Source organism: Sus scrofa, chromosome 5, assembly GCF_054392235.1.
Source record: "Sus scrofa isolate SSC_HxYL_T2T_F1_AM1 chromosome 5, Sscrofa_HxYL_maternal_Yorkshire_Landrace_v2.0, whole genome shotgun sequence".
Taxonomy (NCBI): Eukaryota; Metazoa; Chordata; class Mammalia; order Artiodactyla; family Suidae; genus Sus; species Sus scrofa.
The window spans coordinates 33,092,660-33,107,699 of NC_139387.1; the positions used below are offsets into that span (position 1 = coordinate 33,092,660).

Sequence of the window (15,040 nt, forward strand, 5' to 3'; positions counted from 1 at the left end):
CGGCCTACACCAGACCCACAGCTACTCGGGATGCGAGCCTCGTCTGTGATCTACACCACAGCTCACAGCAATGCCGGATCCTTAACCCACTGAGCGAGGCCAGGGATCAAACCCGCAACCTCATGGTTCCTAGGCGGATTCGTTTCTGCTGTGCCATGACAGAACTCCAGTTTCCACTTTAAAAAATCATGTTGTGGAGCAGGACAAGAAGCCACTTGATTGTGTCAACTCCCTTCTTAGTCTGAAACTGTACGGCTTCCCTGTAAATACAGTTATCAGGGACCTAACATCCTGGATGTCAGGAAGAGAATGATTCGCTTTCATAGTCCAGCTCATGTCCAAGTAGAGGAAGCACGCAGATATTTGAGGGAGGGATAAAATCCTTCTTAAATCACAGACACAGCAGAAATGTCTCTGAAGCCAGATCTTTGAAAATCTAATTAGCTTTGTGAATTAGGATAAGTTAAGCTGAGGAAAGAATCTAGTCTGCAGAGACATTTTTATCACAATAAATAACTACAACCATCCTCCTCTGCCCTTTCTGGGCCTGTTGGCATCAGTCAGAACTGCAGGTTACAAGGATATGTAAGACCTCAGGTCTCACCAGCAAAAGGTGGTTATGAAAGCTTCCTCTAAAAAGACGAAGATTCAGATTGTCAACTACTCTGCGGTACTTGTGAAGCTAGTGCCCATGTCCCACACCTAAATCTTGTCTTATGCAGTAATTCCTGGGCCATCAGTAGAGATCTCTGCATGCTGCTTTCAGCAGAACCTTTGGGTTCTCTGCTCTTGCCACAACAGGCTGCAAGGTACATGTATGACCAGCCCTTTGAACCCATGGTTGGTAGAGAAAGAAGAGGAAACACACCAAACCCGGAGGGTGTTTGGTTCTACAGGGCCAGGTACGGTTTCCGTGGGAGTAAGTGGGATTCAAGTTAGAAAAATGGATACGGTAGAGTCTGTACTTACCCTCAATTTGTGAATCTGTGCAAGTAAAAGTTTTCCTCTTCCTTGGTGCCTTGAAACTGTGATTAAGCCCAAATTACCTGTTTTTCTGACAGTAATCTGGAAACTATGGGTATCTGCTAACATCTTATTTTTTCTACTTGGTCTTCAGAACTTACAAGAGGCAACCTATTAGGTCAGGGGTTGGCACATGATGGCTTTTTTTGGCAGAAGGTAAAGAGTTTTGCTGGAACATAGCCACGCATACTCACTTATACACTGTCCATGGCTACTCTTGTACTGAAGCAGCACAGTCAAGTAGTTTGTGGTAGAGACCACATGGCCTGCAAACTGGAGATATTATCCCTTTAAGAAAAAGTCAACCCCAAGACTTCATTTCTCATTCAAGGTGACAGATCACATGACTGGACATCAAGGCAAGGCACCTCTGAAGGTGAGCTTAGTTTATCTATTTAAAAGCTAGCCAAGATAAGATTTTTTTTTTTCTTCCACACTGTAGATGCATAAAGACTGATCAGGAAGGCTTTTCTACATGGTGCTCAACCAGGGATACTGGTCAGCAAGGACCACACAGAAGTTTTCCAGGTAGACTATGGTACCTGTTGTGAAATGGCCCATCTCCAATACTAGGTGAGTGATTAAAACATTAAAACAGTATACAGCCGAAAAAAGCATCGTGTCAAAATTACTACATGTGGACTAAAACAAAGGACACATTTCCACTAGAACAGAAATAAATTTTAATTCATTGAAAAGTGCAGCAGTGAACAGGGTCCTTTGAAGGTCACTTTCTAAGTCAAATGACTGAGACGACACAGAGCCAGGGCAGAATAACTTCTAGGAGTAGCTGATGCAAACACAGGAAATTACAAATTCAGTGGGCCCTAAGTGGTGGTGAAACTAAAGACCCAAATGTTCCCATCTAGTTCCACTGGTGGATCCATTTAAATACCTTTGCTTTCTCTTAATAGAGGACACTGGGACAATTTATCTTCTTTTACTAAAACACCAATCCTTAGATACTTTTAAAAATGAATTTAAGAACATTTCTCACAGGTTAAGGTGTAACCTTCCATGGCTATCACTACTATTTTGTACAAAACCCTAGTGTTGTCAATTAAAATGTATTTTGTAACAGCACCGTTGGTCAAATTCAAAGATGCCTTAAAAAGCCTTGCCTACTCTGTAGCTGTAGGGATGTAACTGGGTTTGTGGGAGAGCTTCATAGTAGCACATCTTATAAGGCAAAATGTCTACTCACCCCCCAGGCCTCTGGTCATTTTCTAATGGTTACCTTTTTCTACTCTCAACGGCACCAACACACACAGACCCTTCTTATAAGGGAAAATTCTCAAAATTCTAACCAGTATAATTGAGAGAGAAACAAGGCAAGCCCCTTGCAGTGGGGCTCTTGACTGTATCATTCTGAAAAACTCAGTGCATTCTGTGGTCTGTAGTCTTGAAACTCAGTGCATTCTATGGTCGGCTAGTCTTGAGGCCTCTCCATCAAAGACGACTTTAAGTGTAGAGCCAGAATGAAATCAGTCTAAGAGAAAAAGTCAAATGAGAGGCCATTCAAAAATCAGAGGTACAGAGAGAGGGTTTTCCTGTGTCCCCTCACCCGAACAGAAGAGCAGTAGGACAGGAATGCTATCAGCAGCTGATCTGTCTCACTCTCCCGACTCCATCTGCTTTCAGGAACCAGCAACATAAAACTGAATAATATGACATCACAGTACAAGACCTGGTAAGAGTTGGTTTCTTTTTATTCAGGAGTAACTACGGTCAACTTTGAGTAAGGTGAAGCTGACTGATTAAACGTTAAAAATCAAAGTATAGAATAAAGCTGATACCCATAGTCAACATGGTAATTGGCTTCTAGTTACAAAATGGTTAGAATTTCTTTGCCTAAAAGGTTCACAGCAGAGGTATTCACTTCACTTGCTCATTTCACTTCTAAATACCACCGCTGTGACTGGGATGGTGTGAGGTAAAGAATCAACCCAATGGCTATTAACCCAACGTGGCAATCTGGAATTGCAATAGAAAAGTTACCTATGGCCATGTCTTACAAAGTGCTTAAAGCTCAATCTAGGACCTTACCGAAAGCTAAAATCACTATTGCCTGAGTTGAACAGGTTAGAAACCACAGTTCCTCTTCTTCCCCTGCTGTCCCACCACCAATCAGTCCTCTCGTAAAGGAAACAGAAGAAACGGGATTGGTCTTTGAGCCAAGAGACAAAAATGCAGGTGTTCTTAACAGTGAGCAAGCCTCCAGAAGATCTGCTTTTGACAGAGGAACAGCGAATGAGGCCCACAGTACACAAGACTCCAAAAACTCAGGAAGAAGGTATCTAAATGGGAAGAAGGTAAGTCGTTTTTTGCATCAACTTTAAGAAACTCTTACCTCCTATGACCAATGAGCAGAATGTCAGCAAAATGCAGAGGGAGTCTCCCTTCACACATGGGACTGAACCCCAGGCTCCCTGCTGGACAGGCACTTCCTCTGCCCCAATTCACAGCCATTCAACCTGTCAACCCCAAAGCCCCATCTACAGAAGGCCCTCAGACAACACAGCCTTCACCAACCCTTGCAAATTCTTCTCTGCTGCGATATTTAACCCACCTTATTTTTTGGCTCTCAGAGGGGGCAGTGTCAAGAGAAGAGACATTCTCTCGATACCCCTGGTGCTAACTGGCACACGGTGTGGTCAGCAGCCACTGGAAAGTAGCTGTCCATCACCTTCAATGACCACCTGGAATTGGCCTTTACCGAAAGCTCGCTACTGGTCTATTTCAATGTAGCGCCAGCCCAGAATATCCCCCCGACATGAACAGAGCTTGGTTGATGTGTTTGGAATTTCTGACCTTATCACACTGTGATGTCTATTACAAATAGTGTATTTTACTAATCTAAAAACAATGGTATTTCTTCTTAATCAGATGGTTCAGCTCTGATGATTATTCTTCAAGCCATGTGCTAACAATATATTTTTGAGAGTGAAGTGTTCAATCTGGGATGCTATGTAGGATCCTATGTTTTGTACACCAAAAACATACCCCCCCATCACCCCGAAGCATTGCCATTTATCTGCAGGGATTTACAAGTTCAGATTTTTGACCACATGGGGAATCATCAAGAACTGTGGCCCCAGGACAGAAAGGGTTTGGTGAGAACAAAGACCTCAGGGGTATCGTCATCAGCTGAATGAAGGGACCAGGGACAGCCACTCCTGACACACGGGCAGAGTTCACAGTTTAACACATGGCACAGGGAAGTCAGCTGATTGGGGTGCTTTTCCACACAGGACTTAAAGCCAGTCCAGAAACCCTTCCAGGCATGGTCTTGAAGACTAGCTACAGACACCTACTACAATCACTTCATCAGAAAGAGGCGGGCAGGAATCCAACCAGAAGTGCTACAGAAGATGTTTGGAAAACCTTCGAGTCCTCACTGTTCCATGATTGCTGAACATGAGCCGAGGGTCAAACCTGTATCTGGGGACAGAGGAAAAACACAAAAAAACCAATATCGCGCAGAGTCAAGTTAGCCCCTGGGGGCTTCATTCAGAATATTAACTGGGAGGAACGGCAGGAAGGGATACAAAAGGAACGATTAAATCACCAGAAGGGCATCTAGTGGGAAAACCTATAGTACACAGCAACAGCACAGCATTTCCGTCACAAGTCAGCAAGCACAGAATAACACAGGAAGAGTGCAGAGTGAAGAAACAGCGGGAAGGCTAATCTTGAAAGGCGTCAGGAGGAGGTAAGGTTTGAGCTTTTTTTAGGGAGGGGACGGTCCCTGAAGGATGAAGGAATCTGAGGGAAGCGTCTAGCCGTCTTGGAACCTTTCCAGCACTTTCAAAACCCCGTCTTCGGTGTTCCCGTTGTGGCGCAGCAGAAACGAATCCGCCTAGGAACCATGAGGTTGCGGGTTCGATCCCTGACCTCGCTCAGTGGGTTAAGGATCCAGCATGGCCATGAGCTGTGGCGTAGGTCACAGACGCAGCCTGGCTCCTACGTTGCTGTACCTGTGGTGTAGGCCAGCAGCTGTAGCTCTGATGCTCCCACTAGCCTGGGAACCTCTGTATGCCACAGTGTGGCCCTAAAAAACAAAACAAACAAAAAACCCCGTCTTCCTTCACAGGTCAGGCACACAGACTGTGGCGGGTAAGAGGGCAGGCGTGCCTCTCCAGAGCTGGAATCTGGATTGTGAATTGAGGTAAGTCACTGACCTCTCAGGCCACCGATAAAACAGGAAGGCAATTCAAGTAAAATGTCTGGCATGTACCATCTCTTATCTACCACCCGAGGGGAAGCTGGAGTGAATGCCAAGGGGTAACCAGAGCTGAGACCTGGCAGACGGGTTAAAGAACACAGAGGGGCTGCAGAGGATGTGTGGGTGCAGTCTGGAAATAACTGCCTTTTACTTTTATCTGCTACCTGGGACCAACTAACTCTTAGTATGATTTTAGAGCAGGGATTAGCTGATTTCTTTTGTAAAGGGCCAGATAAGAAATATTTTAGGGCTTGTGGGCCACAGAGTCTCTGTCTCAACTACTCAACTTTGTTGCTGACATGCAAAAGCAGTCCCAAGCAACACGGAAGTGACCGTGGGTGTTGTGTCCCAACAGGTGGTGGCTGGAGTGGGCCTGTGACATCTTGTCTACAGGCCTAAACATGGGGGGATGTAAGAATAAAGCTATAGCTAAGGAATTTAAAAGAAAACCAGGTAGAGTTTCAATAGCTCAGTTAATATCATCAACTCTAGCAATTAGCCTTTTAGTTATAAGCCTCTAGAATGTAAGCAAAACAGTGAGCTCTAATTTAAAAAAAAAAAAAAAGGATTGCCTGGAAGTCAGGAGATCTTGCTCTATCAATTCCTAATAGGTTGGCCCTCGGGCAAATCACAACTCCCAACTCTACTTCCACAGGTGAAATGTGCCTGTTTGGGCTCTAAGAACCCTCGGGGAATTCTAAGATTGAGTCTGTCCAACACTTAAGGGGACTGCTGCCCTGCTTTGGTCCCACGTCACAGTCCAAGATGTCCAAGTCTCATGACCCTCCATGATTTAGTTAGATCTGGCTTTAAATTCCAAGTCAGTCAGAGACCTCCACAGACATCTAACTTCATTTGGTTTGGTAAAACATTCTGAGCAAAGGAGTGTTGCAAACTGCAAAATCAGCATGTGCCAATTAGAAGTCTAGTGTTTCGGAGTTCCTGTCGTGGCGCAGCAGAATTGGATCCGACTAGGAATCATGAGGTTGTGGGTCTGATCCCTGGCCTCACTCAGTGGGTTAAGGATCTGGCATTGCTGTGAGCTGTGGCGAGGCTCGGATCTGGCACTGCTGTGGCGTAGGCCGGTAGCTACAGCTCCGATTCGACCCCTAGCCTGGGAACCTCCATATGCCGCAGGTGCGGCCTTAAAAAGACAAAAGAAAAAAAAAAGTCTAGTGTTTTTATCTTGGTGAATGAACTTCCTATTTCAAGGAACTGGCCCCTAGTGAGGATCCATTTCACTAACCTGGAGGAAAGATCAAAAAAGCTAGGCGGTCAGAGTGCTTCAATCAGTTACTAGTTTTGTATTTACAGGACTACTCATAGAAATTTAGTTGGCCTGAATATTGAAAAACTATGATACATATTGTCTTTATATTGTTACTTAGTTTTAGCTTGCTGGCACCTATGTCTCTTTGGCTCTATATAAATTACTTAAAAGCAAAAGCATTGCATTTCTTAAACTGTCTACAAAATCCAGTTCCCCTACTCATTCACATAACATTCCTCACTAATTTGTATTTTCCTTTTTAGGGCTGCACCTGTGGCATATGCAATTTCCCAGGCCAGGGGCAGAACCTCAGTTGCAACTGACAACCTATGCCATAGCCACAGCCACTTATGATCCAAGCCATATCTGTAACCTATGCTGCAATGTGGGGCAATGCTGGATCCTCTACCCACTTATCAAGACCAGGGACCGAACCCACATCCTCATGGATACTAGTCAGGTTCTTAACACGCTGAGCCATAACGGGAGCTCCCATTCCTCACTAATTTGGATTGAAGATACCACTTCATGTGAAGGTGGCTAAATCATTACCTTAGTACTTTCTATCAGCTTAGGACCTCATTCTTCCCTCCTCTCTCCTACAGGGAGTATAAGAATTGAAATAATCTTCTCTTGGTCAGAGTTCAATTTTTAATTTTATAATCTTCTAGCAAAAATCAACAGGCTTCCTGCCGCACATAGCTCAAATGCGTGGGGTGCTATGACCTGGGTTACTGGTGAAAAGCTACCATTTAAGAGGAAGGAGAGGAGGAGGAACAGAGCTGATTTAGTAGGTGAGAGTTAAACATATTTCCTACCTTCATGTATTGCAGTGGGCGTCTTCATTTCGACCTTTGAGCGTTTATACTTTCATTGTGTGCATTTAATACATTAAATTTACCGGCAACTGTTTAGGTTTCTATAACCGGGGCTTCTGAGAAATGACATGAAGGCATATGCCCTCACAAACGCTAAGGTTAACAGAGCACACCTTGGTTAGCTTACACTAAAGCAGCCCCAGTGTCACTAGTGCAATCAAGTGGTACCATGACAAGAACCACAGGCAAGAAGAAGGGAAAAGAGCCTTGTGTGGGGGTGGGTGGAAGCAGGGCTGTGCCTCCTCCAGCTCGAGCACTGACTGGCAGTGCAGATCAAGAGGCTCATGTTGCCAGCACAAGTGGCTGCTGCCCTAAGACACAGCATCCCCCCCTATAAAGCAAAACAAGAAGAAACAGTTTACCTCAGAGCACGAAGGACCCATCAGGGTCCCTCTGCTTTTGAGAATGGCAGGACTGCTGCAAACGAGGGGGCAAAGGTGCTACGGAAGACGCAAACTTACCCAGGGTCAAAAACTCCTGGAGTGCGGCAGGTTGGTCCAGAACAGGACTGTAACATCATCAGCCGATAGTTCATCTTTCCTAAAAGCTCTGGGTCTATACTCTTAGCAATGTTATTGATTTGGTGTGGGTCTGCAGTCAGATTATAGACTTCTACGAACACCTACAGGAAACGAAAAGACAAGAGGAAAGAAAAGAGCAAGGGTTACATTTAAAGAAATACTCTTTTTCAGGTTCGAGGGAGACAAGATGGCAGAGTCAAAGGACTCAGGCTCACCTCCTCTCGCGAAAACACCAAAATTACAACTAATGACTGAACAACCATCAACAAAATAGACTAGAAGCTACCAACAAAGACGTCCTACAGCCAAAGACAAAGGCACACTGAGATGGCAGGAGGGGCGCCTTTGTGATATAAGCAATACTATACCCACCAGGTGGGCAACCCATAGCCTGAGAAGTAACTATATTGCAGAGACTATCCCACGAAAGTGAGAGTTCTGAACCCCCCGTGAGGTTCCCCAGCCTGGGAGGTCTGGCATTGGAAGGAGGAGGGGTCCCCTGGAGCTTCTAGCATCGAAAGCCAGCGAGGCTTGTACACAAGAGCTCCACAGGTCTGAAGGAAACAGAGACTCCATTCCTGGATGGTGCACAAAGAGTTTCAAGTACACTGGATCCAGGGCAAAGCAGGGGACTCCATAAAAATCTATCCATCTTGGAAGGCTTCCTGGGAAAGCAGGAAGCAGCTGTGGCTCAATGTGAGGGCTGAACATTGGAGGTGGTGGTCCCAGGGAATAATCACTGGCATGAGCTCCCCTGGAGGCTGCTACTTTGGAAAAATCTGCCCCACCCATGAGAAGCTCCAGGTCAAACAACCAACAGGGTGAGAATACGGCTCCATCCATCAGCAAACAGGCTGCCTATAAATCCTCCTAGACACACAGCCACTTCTCATCACACCCAGAGACAGCGCCAACCACCAGAGGGAGAAGACTCAGGTCCACCAGTGGACAGGGGCAGGTACCAGTCTCTCCCATCATGAAGCCTGCAACAAGCCCTTGTATCATTAACCCACCAGGGAGCAGACACCAGAAGCAGGAGAGGCTACAACCTTTAGCCTGCCAAAAGGAGACACGCAAAAAGGTATACAAAGTGAAAAGGCAGAGAAATATGAGCCAGATGAAGGAACAAGACAAAATCCCGTAAGAACAGCTAAATGAATTGGAGATAAGCAACCTACATGAAAAAGACTTTAGAATAATGATAGCAAAGATGATCTAAGATCTCAGGAAAAAAACTGGAGGCAGGAGTTCCCATCGTGGCTCAGTGGTTAGTGAATCCGACTAGGAACCATGAGGTTTCGGGTTCAATCCATGGCCTCGCTCAGTGGGTTAAGGATCCGGCATTGCCTTGAGCTGTGGTGTGGGTCACAGATGCAGCTTGGATCCTGCATTGCTGTGGCTCTGGCCTAGGCCAGCAGCTACAGCTCCGATTCAACCCATAGCCTGGGAATCTCCATATGCCGTGGGAGCAGCCCTAGAAAAGGCAAAAAGACAAAAAAAAAAAAAAAAAAAAGAAAGAAAGAAAAGAAAAAAAAAGCTGGAGGCAAAGATAGAGAAATTAGAAAAACCATTTAACAAAGAAATAGAAGGTTTAAATATTAAACATACAGACATTAATTCTTTAGAAGGAACCAAGAGCAGAATATAGGAGGCAGAAGAACCAAAAACGGTTGAAGACAGATTGCTGGAAATCACTGACATGGAGCAGAATGAATGAGGAATGAAAAGAAATGAGGACAGTCTAAGAGACCGCTGGAACAACATTAAATGCAACAACATTCAAATTATAGAGGTCTCAGAAGGAGGAGAGAGAGAGAAAGGGCCAGAGGAAATATCTGAAGAGATACAGCTGAAAACATCCCTGACATGGGAAAGGAATCACTTATTCAAGTCCAGGAAGCACAATAAATACCATATAAAATAAACTCAAGGAGGAACACCCTGAGATACAATTTAATCTAACTGAAAAATTAAAGACAAAGAAAACATTGAAAGCAGTTACAGAAAAGCAACGAATAACATGCAAGAGAACCCCAATCAGGTTATCATCTAATTTTTCAGTGCAAAGTTTGCAGGTCAGAAGGAAGTGGCATGATATCAAGGGAAAAAACCTCCCACCAAGAATACTCTACCCAGCAAGGCTCTCATTCAGATTTTTTTTTTCTTTTTGCCTTTTCTAGGGCAGCTCCCATGGCATATGGAGGTTCCCAGGCCAGGGGTCCAATTGGAGCTTTAGCTGCTGGCCTACACCAGAGCCATAGCAACGTGGGATCCGAGCCACGTCTTCGACCTACACCACAGCTCACAGCAATGCCAGATCCTTAACCCACTGAGCAAGGCCAGGGATTGAACCCGGGAAACCTCATGGTACCTAGTCGGATTCAATAACCACTGTGCCACAAAAGGAACTCTGCTCATTCACATTTGAAGGAGAAACCAAAAGCTTTGAAGACAACCAAAAGCTATGAGAATTCAGCACCACCAAACCAGCTTTACAATAGTAAAGGAACTTCTCTAGGTAGGAAGGCCACAGCTAGAAAGAAAAAAGTTACAAACGAGAAGGCTCACTGGTAAAGGCAAACATACAGTTAAAGTAGGAAATCATCCACACACAAATATGATATCAAAACCAGCTTTCATGAGAAGAAGAGGGTACATATGAAGGACACTGGAGATGCACGTGCAATTAAGAGAGTAGCAACTTAAAATGATCCTGTATATATACAGATTCCTCTATCAAGAAGTCAAGTATGGCCTTGTGGAATTCTCTCCCCCAACCTGAGGCTGCTCTGGGACTGGCATAGGTACACTGAGGAATACGGAATGACTGGCCAACAGGGACCTGCTGTACAGCACAGGGAACTCTACCCAATATTCTGTGATAATCTATCACAGATAATCTGTGTGTATACGTATAACCGAATCACTTCGTTTTACCTCAGTTTATTATTACAACATTGTAAAAAAAAAGAAAAAAAAAAAAAAAAAAGACTGCTGTGAGTTATTTCTAAATGGGAAGGGAAGAGGCCGATTAAAAACCAAGTCCCAAGAGAGTATCATCAACCTCAAGATCCTCCAGGGGCCCAAGGGTATAGAGGAGACCATGGAGGATCTGTTCTGGAGGTTGAATTGTTTGGGGTCTGTGGCCCACAAGCTGCTTGTGCCTGCAGGCAGAGTCAGGAGGGGAGAGAGGGGAAGAAACTTATTACCTTCTGTAATTAAAGCAGAAAATAGAAGGCAAGACCTTCAAAGGGCAAGGTCTCAGAAACTAGACTTGTAAGGTCTAGTGAGAGCTGACATCTGAAGTTTTATTTTTGCCTGACAATTGAGAAAATTCAAAAGAGAATAGATATAAAAGGACTGTAACCTGTACTATAAAAATCTTAAGTTCTTCTATTTATTTATTTTTTGGGAGACACACCTGCAGCATGTGAAAGTTCTCAAGCCAGGGATTAAATCCGAGCTGCAGCTGTGACCTACTTAGCCTACTGTGTCGGGCTGCGTTATTGAACCAGCACCACCACAGAGACAATGTCAGATACTTAACCTGCTACACTACAGTGGGAACTCCACATTCTATTTTAAAAAGCAGTCTGGGATATATGACACCAATTGATGAATGATACAATATTATTTCTAACACTAGACATGTCTAATGTCACTATTTCCCCCCAATCTGTACTTCTTTCTCCAAATTGGATTTAAAAGAGATGGGCTCCACAAAGATGTATATAAATTTTGCCTTCCAGTAGTTGCCCTCAGATTATCACTTATAAAGAAGGAAGTGAGCCTGAGGGAAGCTTTCTTTCCTCCTTGTTGTCCAAAGTGCTTATAAGCTAAAAATAAACAATTTCTGAGAAACACCACGAGCATCGGCTCCATATGGCAAGATGTGGGTGGCCAGGCACAGGAGGTGAGCACTTGCCGATAGGCAGCATGAAACCACAAGGGACAGGAGTCTGTGTGATCTGTAGACAATTCACACTGATCTGGGTTGGCCAAGAGCCACCTTCCTCCAAGGACGCTTTGACCCGTCACTGCTCATCTATTTGAGCATCGCTGGACCTGGCTGTGGTGGGGACAGCAGGAGCTGAACAAGGTGGCTGCCAGCAAGCTTTCTGGGATAGGCCCTGAATCCTTTCACCTCCACTCCTTTCTTTTTTTTTGGTCTTTTGTCCTTTTAGGGCTGCACCCGCAGCATATGGAGGTTCCCAGGCTAGGCGTCTAATCGGAGTTGTAGCTGCCAGCCTATGCCAGAGCCACAGCAACACCAGATCCAAGCCGCGTCTGCAACCTATACCACAGCTCACAGCAACGCCGGATCCTTAACCCACTGAGTGAGGCCAGGGATTGAACCCACAACCTCAAGGTTCCTAGTTGGATTCGTTTCCGCTGTGCCACAATGGGAACTCCTCCACTCCTTTCTAGGAAAGGCCTCCATGCCTTTCACCACCTCCACCTCACCCCAACTATCAGGGAAGTTAACAGACCAGGCATGAAGCATTCTGAAACAGGAAACTGTGTGCATTTCAAGGGTATGTGTGGGTGGTGGTGGGAGTGAAGAAAACCCCACCCATGGAGGACAGACAAATCAAGCATAGCCTTATGAAATTCCTTCTCCCTACCTGAAGGAATCATAAGTGGAAAGACAGATAAGAAACACATCTTTCCCAGGGAGCATCCTTGGAATTGCTCTTCTGCCACAAAGCCTGGCCAACAAAGCCCTGGGGTGACACACGGGAGGATGCAGTAGGCTGTCTTACCTCCTGGTCATCAAACTCACAATACTGTAAATTCCACAGGTGCGACATGGTCCTCACGCAGGCATAGGTGTTGTTATACGCATCTTCACACACACAGTCCGGGAAACATTGCTGTGGGGACATTTCAGAGTTAAATGACGATCATTATTCTACTGTAACAAATATGACCTGCCTTTAGGGGGCAACCAGGTTGGCCCAAGCTAGATGTACAACTGGACAGAAATGAGGAAACCTTACCCAGAGAAGTAGGTAAAACAGGAGTGTTCCCTGGTGGCTCAGTGCATTAGGGATCTGCTGTTGCTGTGGCTCAGGTTTGATCCCCGGCCTGGGAACTTCCGCCTGCCATGGGTCTGGCCAAAAAAAAAAAAAAAAAGATAGGCTTTGTTCCTTACTGAGGGCTGACTCAATTAAGGAACATGAGGTCTGGCTGTTTTGTTTGTAGACTGTTGCCATCCCTGCCTGCTAACCCCTTGGCAAGAATTAGTGGTAATGAGACCTGTCGTACGTGTTGGAAATAGAAGAAATTAATATACACAAGTCACTACTAAGGTATATTAGGTTCTGTTATCCTAAACGTTGGCGAAAAAGGCTAAAATGAACTCTGTGGAATCATCTGCAGGCACGTTGTTTACAAGTGTTCTTTTTAAGCAACAATGACTTAACTCTTATTTCGTCACATCTTCCCTACTATCTTTTGGTTGCTTCTTTACTATATCTTAACACGTTGGTATTAGGCTTCCACTTGTAATAGACTCTGCTATTTCCTCTTCTCTAGAGAGGCTAATGTCGCTCTTAGCACCTCCATGACCAGCTTGGCTGCCACTAAAGCAAGACACTCATTATGGCAGGGTTACAGGTGGGAGCCCCTCAATAAAAAGTTACTTCGGAGTTCCCACTGTGGTGCAACAGGATCAGTGGCTTCTTGAGAGCGCTGGGGCACAGGTGCGATCCCTGACCTGGCACAGTCAGTTAAGGATCTGGTGTTGGCCCGCTGTGGCTTAGGTTGCAAATGCAACTCAGATCCGATCCCTGGCCTGGGAACTCCACAGGCCAAAGGACGGGAAGGGTAGGAAAACAGAAAGCGTTACTGATAAAGTGAGAAGATCGGCAGATACATACATGCGAAGAGCATGTTTCGACAGTAGGTCGAAAGCAACGTTTTCAGGGTTGTTGAGTTTCCCTGTGTCCACCTCCTCAACTCCCAGAGTCAAGTGACAAAGTCAAGTGACAGGAGGAGGACTGGGGTAAAGGGTTTCAACACTTAGCACATCTAAACCAATCCCTGCTGTGCTGTCAGTGAGGAAGCTGCTAAGCCAACCCAGACCACACTCACAGATACTCCAGGACTCAGGGAAGGACATGTTGGGTCGGTGACGTTACGGCCTTCTCCTTGATACTCCACTAGGACATCTGATCGCCACGTCAGGTTACTGGCTCCTTTCTGAAAAGAAGAGCAAAAGTGGTTTCTGTGAGGCATATAAACTGTGACAAGGATCAAGATCACCAAGTTCTTCATTCTACTGCTAAAGGGGACTCGGGAGTCAAACTGAATTGGACCGTTCGTTCAGTAACTAAAAGGCAATGACTAAAAGGGAGGTAACTGAAGATTACCGAGTATCACGCCTGGTACCTACAGAGCCCTCACGAGTGATGTCAAATGCTTTGAGCATTTAACAGCTACTTCCCAAGACTACTTCTGGGAAATAGGGCAGGAATGGAAACCACACAGCAGCTAAGAAATAAAGTCCCAGGGTATGGTGCTCCAAGTCCAGATCAGAACAAACATACTGTCTCTGAGCGCTGTAAGAACTAGTTTAAGCTCATGTTGAGAAACTGAACAGGGCTGGTGTGACCTTCATCCTCTTTTGGAAGGTCAGAATGAAGATACCATACCTAACTATATAAACTCAATTTCTGATGCACATTAGTGGAGCAGAAGGAAAGAAGTGATAGCATTTGACATGGGAAAGCTTAAGACAGGCAAAGGAGGAAAGATCTAGGAGTAACCAGTAGACTGGGATCAAAAGAACAACGTGAGCTAGGATAGAAGCTGAACACAGGAAAAGGCTCTGGCACATAAGCAGCCCGCCTGTTCTATAAAGAATGGTGGGTGATGGGAGTCAAGTTTTTGAACAGGGAAGCAACACAGTCCAGGCTGTGCTTTAGAAAAATCAGCCCAGCAGCAGAGTCTAGAAAGAGAGTGGAAACATTGTGACAGGGAGGCCAGACAGGAGGGGCTCTTTTATCAGCAACACCGAGAGCTTGTTAGGAATGCACAATCTCAGGCCCTATCTTAGCCATAATGAGCCAGAGCCTACATTTTATTAAAATCCTCTGTGACTCACACGCACAGGAACATT

General features: G+C 45.2%; 1 protein-coding gene across 2 annotated transcripts in view; it reads right to left on the bottom strand.

Annotated features, from left to right (window-relative positions):
• Window positions 1-1,682: 1,682 nt before the first annotated feature.
• GNS (glucosamine (N-acetyl)-6-sulfatase) overlaps window positions 1,683-15,040 on the bottom strand; it is a 61,482-nt gene continuing 48,124 nt past the window's right edge. The window contains exons 11-14 of one of the 2 annotated variants that reach the window (XM_084956258.1): window positions 14,014-14,121; window positions 12,681-12,791; window positions 7,858-8,018; window positions 1,683-2,512 (exon numbers count right to left, since the gene is read on the bottom strand). In XM_084956258.1, the coding sequence (XP_084812384.1) occupies window positions 2,485-2,512; window positions 7,858-8,018; window positions 12,681-12,791; window positions 14,014-14,121 (408 nt within the window). In that variant the 3' untranslated portion in view covers window positions 1,683-2,484. Of the gene's footprint in view, window positions 4,465-7,857; window positions 8,019-12,680; window positions 12,792-14,013; window positions 14,122-15,040 lie in introns of both variants that reach the window. The other variant, XM_021091947.2, reaches the window with a different exon arrangement.